Source organism: Cnephaeus nilssonii (genome assembly GCF_951640355.1).
Source record: "Cnephaeus nilssonii genome assembly, chromosome: 4".
Classification (NCBI taxonomy): Eukaryota; Metazoa; Chordata; class Mammalia; order Chiroptera; family Vespertilionidae; genus Cnephaeus; species Cnephaeus nilssonii.
This window is the reverse complement of record NC_137075.1, coordinates 33,125,341-33,136,111: the sequence shown is the minus strand read 5'-3', so window position 1 is coordinate 33,136,111 and position 10,771 is coordinate 33,125,341. Positions and strand designations below refer to the sequence as shown.

Below are 10,771 nucleotides of genomic sequence, written 5' to 3'. Positions count from 1 at the left end.
CCTTGAATTGTTAGTCAACTGAATAAGCCACATGCCTGTTCATTTGCTTCGGATATATTGGCATTTTAACAGCATGGATGTAGAAGTTAGACCAAAGCATAAAATCATATTGAGCTTCATTTTTTTTTTCAAGGCATCTAATTTGTAAAGGAATATTGGATTAAGAAACACACACAAAAAAAGATACACAAAATGTCTGTACCAATTATATTTATTGCTAGAAACTTTAAGCTTTTTTAAAAAAAGTGTTTGAACAGTAAATAACATAAAGGTAGGAGGAAGCAATCTTATCATTTACAAAGTGCTGCAAATTTGATAAATTTATGTTACTGATAATTCAGAAGTACTCTTGGATGAATAGATATAAATCCTTGAAATACCCAAAGCATGACAAAAAAGAATAGAATACCTAAATGGCTAATAAAAATAAAAATAAAAAAATACCCAAAAGGGATTTGAGCTTTTGGCAGTGGTAGTAACTTTAAACACACAGGTTTTCAGTGAAACGGTTTTAAGAGATCTAGCTTTAGGTAAACGAATTTCAGCAAAAGTGAACTAGAACCGAGTCAAAGTGTTTTGCCCCTCTGGCGCCCCAGAACCTCAGAGTTTGGGAGTTACAGTAGATGTAATCCTGGATCCCTCTGAAAGGCGGCAGCTCTGGAGAAGTGAGCTGCTGCAAGGGAACCAGGTGCAAGAGTGACCTGAGAGAAGGGAGTGAGTATGTGTGTGTGAGAATACGCCCGTGGGTGCATATACTGGGCAGGAGGGCTCGATGCACTTACACCTGGGGAGTGTGAATAGCTTGAAGCTTCAAAAATGTCTCCCCCAGCAATTCCATACCCCGAGACCCACTCATTACCACCTCCACCAGCTGAGGAGAAGTACAGGCACCCCGTTAGGTTTCCCGGGCTCACGTGAGTCCCTGAGAATCAGGCAATACCGGCAGCAGGCCCACCTAGAGCTGGTCTCTATTCCCAGCCTGGAGGTGAGCAGCTCTCTTAGTCCTTAGAGAGAAGGTGGCCAAGAAGTAACACATTTATAAGGTCCACCTCTTCATCTAGATACAGAAATAAGATACTGTGGTGTGGTAAGAACCTGGTTGCCCTCCTATCTGACCCCATGTATGGGGTACAAAATAGTCAGGAGCTTCCATGATGTCTTCCCTTCCTATAATCCAGGACAACGTTGCCTGATTTACGCACAGGCTTATCCTGGAGATACAGACTGGAATCAGGCCTTTACAGTGTATTGGAGCCGCCTGTGTGTGCTGAAGCACATGCTACAGCACAGGCTGCACATGTGGAAAGGAGGCCGGTCACCCCCACCATGGTAACTGGAAGGTCCCTCCTCCACCATCCATTTGGAATGTCATGATCTTTGGGTCTCTGGCCCTTGGGGCCCTCCCCAAAGGACTCTTCTGCCAGGCCTGCAAAGTACATCCTTTGCCTCAGCTGGCCTCAGGGGCCCACTGGCCAGAGGACTTTGTCAGTGGTGGTGATGCAGCGGCAGTGACTGCAGCTCAGAGATAGTTGGCAGGGGGCTGTCGAGCGCTGAGCCGCTGCATGTGACAGCTGTGGCAGAGCAAGTGCCCGTCCAGAGGGAAACAGCAGCAGCCTTCTTCATCACTCAGCTGCATCCGGCAGTCCTAGGGGAAAGGGACGCCTAGTTCACCTCGGCCCAGGCACCGTGGACATTTAGGAGTCTGCCCTTCTCAACCCCAGACTTCTAACGACCAGGAGAAAAAAGGGTGGGTCGGAAGGGATGGACTCCCAGAAGAGAAACCTGAGAAAATACCTCAGCTGGACACCAGGTGTCGCTGCTATAGCAAAAATAATAAGAAAGGCTCCCATCTCCAGTGGATACCAGGAGACCCTTTTCAGAAAGGACAAAACAACTGGGACCAGAGAGAGTGGCTGGAGGATGAGCTGGAGACTGGAGATAGGTCAGAGCACTTTCCTAGAGTTCATGGTCTGCACTTTCCTACAGTCAGGTCTAGGGCTTGACTCTTCCCGGGGCCCCATTCCAATTTCCCAGGAGTCCGGGCCCCCAACACTCACCTCACAGTGGTAGCACTCAAAGTGATAATCTCGGTCCATGGATATCACCCTCACAATGTCCTCACAGCCCTGAAATAATGCAGACCCCCATGGAGATGAGAGCAGTTTGACAGCCCCAACTTCACCCTCCCCTGTACAGGCCCCTCCCACCCAACGGGAAGATCATACAAAGGCCTCCAGAGCCTCTCTGCAATCATCTGTAGCTTTCCGATGGGCTTTGCAAATCCTGCTGGAACTTCCCCCTCCCTTTCCCTGTCTCCAGGGGCTTGGCTTTGCCTATCTCTACCAGCTGTAGGGGAAGCAGAGGGGAGGGAAAGGGGCAGGCGGCATAAATAAAGGAGGTTAAGCTGGGGACAAGGAGGTCCAATAGGGTCTGGTTCCTCCTTGTCTTTGGCTAAGCATAACCTCAGCACACACAGGATAAATCATTTCCAACCTTTTCCTACAGGCCCTGAGGATTTCCCCCTACCTTTTTCCAGCCCCTACTCTGGCCTCTGGTGACCTTGACCTCAAAGAAAGTCTGCCTCCCTGGACTGGGAGAGAAGAGACAGAGCCTGGGCCCAGTGAGGCTGTCAGACATGTCCAGGCCCGGATGTTAGGGTCAGGGTGGTAACCCTGAGAGCAGAGTCACACGGGAATCTTCACAGAGTACATTCCTCAGCACCACAGCATCCCAAGGGAGTCCGGGCCGCACGTTCCCATCCCTTCCCCAGAGGCAGCAGCACTGGCTGCCCTGCAGGAGAACCCAGACATACTGACCTCCGAGGGGAGGATGGGTTGGCAGCACGCCGCACATTTAGGAGCATAATTTCTGAAAGAGAGAGGGCAGAGGTGAGCTGAGATTCGGAAATCCTGAGCCCAGTTCCGCACCATACCGCGAGGGGTGGACTCACTTGTGGTAGTCGGTGACACAGTACACCTGGTTGGAGAAGTCTACTGTGAAGGGGATGCCATCCAGGCACTTGTTGCACACGATGCATCGGAAGCAGCCTGGGTGATAGGACTTGCCCATTGCCTGTAGGATCTGGCTCAGGGGGTGGGAGGAGAATCAGTCTCCCTCCAGTCCCACCTTCCCAGCTACTCATGTTCCCTGCTGCTCTCACAAAACTCACCCAACCCCCTGCTATCCTTCCAGAAAATGCTATGGAATCTGAGGGGACCAAAGAGCCTTAAAGGGGAGGCAGAGCCCTGGCCGGTGTGGCTCAGTTGGCTGGGCATTGTCCCATGCACTGAAAGGTTGCCTGTTTGACTCCCAGTTAGGGCACATGCCTGGGTTGTAGGCTTGATCCCTCGTGGAGGGAGTGCAGGAGGCAGTAGGTTGATGCTTTTCTCTCCTCCTCTCCCTTCCTCTCTCTCTAGAAATCAATGTTTTAAAAAGTGGAGGCAGAAACCCTGAAAAAGGTTTTAGAGAGCAAACAGGCTAGTGGTTCTCAGCCCTTGCTGCATAAGGATCATCCAGGGAGCTTTTAATATTTTTATCTTTAAAATCCTCACCTGAAGACATGCTTTTATTGATTTTAAAGTGAGAGGAAGGGAAAGAGAGAAAAACACCTACCAGTTGTCTCCTGCTCACACTTTGTCTGGCCGGGGATTGAACCTGAAACCTAGGTATGTGCCCTGACTGGGAATCGAACTAGTCACATATTGGTGTATGGGATGATGCTCCAACCAACTGAGCCACACCGGCCGGGACACCCAGGGAGCATTTATTTATTTATTTATTTATTTATTTATTTATTTATATTTATATATATATTTTTTTAACCCAGGGAGCTTTTAAAGACCAGCAAAGCCTGGGTGCCACCCCAGAATTTTATCCAGGCGGATTCATCACAGGGTCTGGTGAGGACCCAGGCTTTGGCATTTTTCTTTGCTTCTTCTCAGGTGATCTGCTAGGCTGCCAGGGCTGAAAACCACTGATCTAATCCAATCCCTCTTTCTTATAGAAAAGAAACCTGAGTTCCAGCTGACCCTAGCTAGTAGCAGAGGGGGATTCAAACCCAGAACCCCACACTCCCAGCTCAGGTGGAGGGCCAGGCCGTGCCTGCAGGATTAGGGAGGGGCCCGATCACACAGGTCTAGGGGTGGCAGGGTTAGGGGTCAGGACTTGATGTCAGAGGCAGAGAAGCCACTCTCAACAGCTCCTCTGGGAAGGAATGGATGAAAGTGATTCATCTGCTCAAAGTGTCCCCTTCCGCCCCCGCCCCCTCTCAGTATCCATTTAGGCCCTGATTCCACCCCTCAGTCTCACTCACAGTCTCTGCTAAAGCCATTTGCTTACCTTTTCCAAAATCAAATGACCACAAACACAGCATTTCTCAGCTGCCTCCTGAAACCCTGAAAACTAGAGACCAAGGGTGGATGTTATAAACTGAGAATGACCTGATGGATGGAACCCCAATGGGCCACCAAAAAGGGGGTCCTAGTGTGGGAGCCAATTCTAAGCCCAGGGGTCCCTCTCACTCACCAGATAATCTTCCTCACAGTACACAGAGCCGTTGACGCTGTAGAAAGCCTTGCAGCGCAGAGTTCGCCCTGGAAGCAGCAGAGAAGGGGCTGGAGCCTAAGCTGGTGCCCAGGAACAGGGCTCCCCGGCTTCATGCTCTCCACGGCGGTGTCGTGTATTTAAATCTGGGCTTGGGTGCTTATCCCCCTCCCTCCCCTCACAAAAATCCCCTCTGACACAATTCCAATTTGCTTTAGTCTCATTCCTGCCAATCTCCCCTCTTCTCTGCTCACTGCTCCTCCAGCTGCTGCCTCAACAGTTTTCTGTAACTCTGTCTCAAATGAGTGCCTTCCTCCCCAGTGCGTGGGGGTGGGTGGGGGGGGGAGCCACCTGGGGAAGCAAAGCCAACCATAGGCTGGAGTACCCGGTCAAAGGAACTCCGAAGCCCCAGCTGGTTAGAGAGTCAGCTCTCAGACTGAAGGGTCATGGGTGCAATTCCAGTCAAGGGCATGTACCTCAGCTGCAGGCTCAATCCCCAGCCCCGGTCTGGGTGTGCAGGAGGCAGCCAATTGATGTGCCTCTCCCACAGCCACGTTCCTCTCTCTTTGTCTCTCCCCCTCCCTCCCACTCTTTCTAAAAATCAATGGAAAAAAAATATCCTCAGGTGAGGATTAACAACAACAGCAAAAAAAGGAGCTCTGAAAAAGGTGGTGTACAATGTGCACAGAGATGCTCACACTGTCACAGGCTTTGCCCTCTGGGACCTTTCAACCTAGGAGCCTCCTTGCATGAGCATAGCTCTCCTGTTCGCCTAGCCCTGACGGTCTCCCTCCCGGACAGGCTCTGCGGAGGCCGGGACTTATTGGAGTTACTGCTGAGGACAAAGTGCTTTGTTTGGGGCAAAGTTGGTCCTCTTTTCTGCGGCACTAGGCTCTTCCCCAAGCTTAGAGGGACCCAGTCTCCAGGGTCAGAGGCAGCTCAGGATGTCCTATGAGCAGCCAAGGCAGGACCGTTCCCCACGTAACTAACACCTAGGAACTTCTCCAGGGCATCTAAATTGTCAGGAATGGGGGAGAAGTGAGACCATGGCGGAGAATGAGCAATTTTCCCACCTTTGCCCTCTTCTCACCAAAATCTCCACTTCTAGCTCTGCCCAGAGGTTTAGAAAAGCTGACTTAGAAACTCCTGAGACACAGGGGAGTACAGAGGAAAAGAGACATACCCGGAAGGGGTCCTATAAACAGAAGGACAGACAGATAGATGAACCTAAAGAGAACCAGGCAGAGGCTGAGGTGTGGAGGAGTGAGAAAAACTGAGTGCTGGAGTCAGACAGGCAGAGATAGGAGATTAAAGGGTTAGCAAAGGAATCAGAGTGGGTAAGCAGTGGGGAGGAGGTAATGAGGGACGTGAGGGCAGGGCTGGGGAGTTAAGGCCACGGGGAGCAGGTCCCCTCCCCCCTTGCCTTGGGCCTCCTGAGCTAACAGCGGGCATTCCTGGAGCATGATGTCATCAGCTTGGCATGGCCCGGTGGCCTGCACTCTGGCGAGGTGGCTGAACTCTGACCAGCCAGGAGAAAACCCCCCTCTCTGCCCCGCACAGTTCCCCACTCCCTCAGCCCACCCCCGCCGTTCCTACATTCCAGTCTTTCACTGTCGCCCTAGGCAACTTGGCTGCCCAAAACCAAACCCTAGGGAGGAGAGGCTGGAGGGTCAGGCAGGAGTCCAGGCTGGGCAAGCAGGGAGGCAGAAAAGGAAGGAAGAGAGGGGAGGAAAGAGGCTGAACAGAGGGAAGATGACTCCAGAAAGCAGACCCCGCATGGGAGCGAGAGAGCCAGGTAGGGCACAGAGAAGGGAAGCAAGAGAGAAGGTGGGGCAGCAATGGCGGTCCAGACACATGGTGGGGACAGCTGCTCCGTGAGCGGATGAAGAGGCACAAGTTCTGCTCCTGCTTCCCTAGGCGCTTGTGACTGTATGTGTGTGGGGAGTGCTGGAGGCCTTGGGCCCCGGTCCAGATCTGGGGGCAGCACTCACCACAGGAGCAGCAGACAAAGCACTGGGTGTGGTAGAGGCTGTCCAGGGCCTGGCAGGCGTTGCTTTGCCCATAGATGCCTTTGTTGCACTTGATACAGGTGCCTGAGGGGAGAGATGTTGTCAGCATCACATCCTACTCCCCCTGCTCAAAACCTGGGATTCCCGGTCTTTCCTGATTGTGCCAAGTACCACCCGTCAGAGCCTCCCTTTGCTGGGCTCCCTTCTGGGAAAAGAGGGTAATAAGAAATGGAATGAAGCAAGGTCTTGGCTGAGTGGATCCATTCTTATTTATTGATTAACCAACAGATATTTATTTTATGGACATCTATTTTGTGCCTAACAAAAATACTGTGCTCAATACTGTGGAAAACTGGAGGTATGTCAAAGATATGGTCCCTGGCCTTCAAATGCTTACTTTCTACTGGGGAGAAAAGACCAAGCAGGTGAAGTATGATCCTTGCTGCACTGTGTGGGGCAATAGAGATGCCAGTCCATCCGGGCCCGGTAGTAGGCTCAGCTCAAAAACACTCCCTAGGGGAAGGAGGCCAGGCCTAGAAAGCCTCTCTGGGACCTGTTTCTCCTTCTGTAAAACGAGCTGGTGTTCAGCCACAGAACGGCTTCTCACTGCTCCAGACCTCCAGGCTTCCAAGGGTGGAAAAGAAGGATCTGGCTCAGCAGTGGGAGCTGTGCAGGGGGGACCATGTGAGCATGACTCCTGTGGGGAGGTGGCTGCTGAGAATGCAGGGTGTGTTCCCAGGAGGGTGGCATAGGAAGTGGGGGATGGGTGATAGAACCCCTAAGGTCTCTCAGTCATCTCCCATCATGGGAGGGTCAGAGCTGAACTACTTCCCTCCACCCCCCACCCCCCTCCAGCCCCTCCCCCCCCTCGCCACCCCACCAATGCATACACCTGGCTCTGGCACCCGCCTTTCCTGGGTGTGTTCTTTCCTCCCTCCACTCCCCAATTCCAGGCCCATGAGTGAAGGTGAGGGCCTGTCTTTGGGGAGCAGATCCCAACGGGCCTGCCTCACCCCGCCCCACCTCTCCCCCTCGGCACTCTGCCACACTCCTTGCCTGTTGGGGCCCATCCCAGTTTTTGCCCAGAGGCTTGGGAGCCCGTGCAGCAGCTGCAGCAACTGATGGGCCCAGGCCTGTCCCGCTCCCACCCTCTGGCAGCTGGGCAAGGCTGTAGCCAAGGAAGAGGGCCCCTCCTGAGGACAGGAGCAGGAGGGTACAGTTAGGCTGGGGGTTCTTACAGAGGAGCCTACCTGACCCACAGGGAGAAGAGGCCCCTCCCTCTGGGGTCAACATGTGGCCCCCCCCATAGGAGTGAAGATCTGCCCCAAGATTGCCATGCCAGGAGGCCCGGGCAGAGCCATTTCTTTGGGACATTATGGGAAGATAAGAGCAAACTGCTCAGGCATGTCCGCCTCACCTCCTCTAACCCAGAAATCCAAGTCTAGGTTCTTCTTGTCATTTTATTGCACTTTATCTGAATTCATTTTTCCTTTTGGCTCTGATGGTTTAGCCAACGAGACCTCTTTCCATCCAACACCCCTTTCTCCTGGGCCTCAAAAGAAAATTTGCAAGAAGCATCCGGTTACTTAGTCTCCCTCGACCAAAGCTTCTGCTGTGGGCTTTCCTCTCTGAGGGCGGAGGGAAAAGGGTGGGGGCGATTGAATTGGGCCAGGCAGGCCCCTTCCAGTCTGCAGCCCTACGACCTCTGTTCCTCCTCTGCAACGCCCCCTCCCTGGCTGGGGTCCTCTCCTTACTCACATTTCTAGCCATAGAGCCTAGAGCAGGACATGGATGGTGAGAAAGGTGAGGAGATGCTTGGAAAACTGAAGAGGCCCATAGCCCTGGGGGTGAGCCCTCCACTTCTTCCTGTTCTTCCTATCATCACAGTCAGATCAGTATTTACACAGTGAAGGGGTGCCTGTAGGTCTTGGCTAAAAGATATTTCAAGACCCCAATATCCCCCCCATAGCTGAGACATAAAATCAATACTCTTAAAGAGAACTACGTGGGGGCAGGGGGAGACAACGATCAGGTTTCCTTTAACAGCAACAGAAAAAGAAGAGGCGACTTATAGCTGAATTCTGAGCAGGTTATGGCCAAGCGGAAGGCCAGGTTATTCCGGCAGTTACACTGGGTTAGCCATCGGGGTGATGGTGACCCGGCGGTCATGCCTTCTGCCCTGACTTCCGGATGGGGAAACAGAAGCTGCCACCGCCAGGTCTCGGTTTAAATGCCCACGCACGCACCGAGCCAGCGGGGCTGGGGCGGGCAGCAGTAGGGTCCCTGCTTTCCGCCCCAGAGCGCCCCCTCCTCCCTCCCAGGCTCCATGTCCTCCTCGGCGGCCCAGCTCCGCGCGTGTTCGGAAGCCGTCCCCCGCCCCCCGCCCTCCTCGCCCCACGCCTCCGCCCTGCGCGGCGCGGCCAGCCCCGCCCGCGGGCACCTGGAGCTCGGGGACAGGAGCCGGCACGCACGCGGCCCGCCCGCCCTGTCCTCCCCCCGCGAATTCCCCAAATTCCTGCGGGCGGAGCCTGGGCCCGCGTGGGGGCTCAGCGCGCAGAAGCCTGCAGGGGCAGCGCCACCGCGGGGGGAGCCGGAGGGGGATGCTCGCACTGTCCACCGGTCCACTCCCCAAGAGGCCTGCTACCGCGGAAAACACCGAGATCCCAGAGCTTGGGGGACTGGGGCTCACGAGAGAATCCGGGGGGGATTAGAATTCAGCAGGAGAGGTGTCCCCAGTCCATTCGAAACCCATTAGGAAGGGGAAGACCCTCTAGCCTCTTTTCTAGCCCCGCGTCTCCGCCTCCAACCACCCGGGGCCGGCGACTTGGGCCGTCGGGTGGGTGAGGAGCAGATGCGGTGCGGGGTCCCGTCCTTTCCCTAACCACTCAGCTCACTCACCGAAGTAGTCCTCTCTGGCCTCGGGCTCCCGCAGGCGGGGTCGGGCGGTCTCCGGGACGAACGGACCCGGTGGCTCCTCGAGACCAGACGGCTCCATCCCCGAGGGATCCCCACGGGCACCGACCTCACGGCCACCTGTGCCCGCCGTCAAGCGCAGCAACGCCGTGAGCTCCTCCTGGTATCGGGCGGCCGCAGCGCAGTCCCCGTAGCCGGTCACCGAATGTCGTCCGGGTTGCGCCCCTCGTCTCTCCAAGGGCCCCGCCGCTCCCACTCCGGACCCGGCGAGAGACCCAGGGCTGCCCAGGGCCGGGGGATACGAGTGGCGGCTTTCCTGGCAGCCGAACCCCGGGGGCCGGTGAGCGCAAAGTCGGTCTAGGGCAGCGTGGAGCTCCGGATAAGTGGACGGCACCCCTCCAGGGGAGTAGCCCGCCGGAGCCCCAGCCAGAGGGGGGCCGAACAGGCACGGCCCGACGGGCAGGGGGCTGCCGTGGCGCTGGTCGTAGCCCATGCTGATGCCGCTGGTGCGATTGCTGCAGGGTCGGCTCCCCCCGGCGCCGCCAGCCCCCGCCCCGTCCAGCAGCAGGCTGCCTCGGGGGCTGGACGGCTTGCTCGCGTCGCTGGCAGAGCTGCTGGCAAAGCTGGAGCGGGGGCTTAGGGCTGGGGCCGTGGTCTCCAACCGAAAGTCTGGGTTCAAGGACTGAGGTAGAGGCAAGGCCCGGGTGGGAGGCGGCCCCCCGGAAAAGGAGCCCTCGTAGCGCGGCGCCTCAAAGGAGCCGCGCGGGTTCCGCTCAGCGTCCAGGGGTCCTTGCTCCCGGGCTGGTTCCAGCGGCTCATCCCCAGGTCCCCCGGTAGCTCCACGGGGCCCTGATTTTCTAGGTCCCCCCGACCCACTCAGGCGCCCTTTGCCCGGCCCGGGGGTCCCATCAGACCGGCTAGATTCACCCTTTCTGCGGCCGAACTTAGCGCTGCCGGAGTCCGAGAGTCTTAACTTCTCCAGCAGGCGACTGGCTTTCTCTCCTAACCGCTCCATGCCCTCGGGCCTGGGGCCTCCAGCCCCCTCCCTGCCCCGCACCCTGCAGCGTCTCGGCCACCGCTTCTCTTTGCCTGCGGCCGGGCTCCGGTTCCCCAGGGGCACAGGGTAGGCACAAGGATTTAGCGGGCGGCCCAGATGCCCGGCGCCAGGAATCCCCCAGCATCCCCCAGCAAGAGGGGCTGCGAACCCCCGCGCATCAGGGGTGAAGCAGGGCTTGAAGGGCCTACGGCTGTCCCGTCCGCAGGTCTATCTGTCCACGCGTCGATTTGCCCAGCCGCCCCACTGCTCC

At 55.9% G+C, this 10,771-nt stretch overlaps 1 protein-coding gene across 1 annotated transcript; it reads right to left on the bottom strand.

The window, feature by feature from the left end:
• AJUBA (ajuba LIM protein) lies at positions 1 to 10,746 on the bottom strand. The gene is made up of 8 exons (XM_079769634.1): positions 9,450 to 10,746; positions 6,534 to 6,635; positions 4,525 to 4,592; positions 4,339 to 4,401; positions 2,951 to 3,081; positions 2,817 to 2,868; positions 2,058 to 2,126; positions 1 to 1,645 (listed from the first exon to the last, which is right to left on the bottom strand). The coding sequence occupies exons 1-8, from the start codon at positions 10,477 to 10,479 to the stop codon at positions 1,520 to 1,522; spliced, it is 1,641 nt and encodes a 546-aa protein (XP_079625760.1). The 5' UTR covers positions 10,480 to 10,746; the 3' UTR covers positions 1 to 1,519.
• Positions 10,747 to 10,771: the final 25 nt, after the last annotated feature.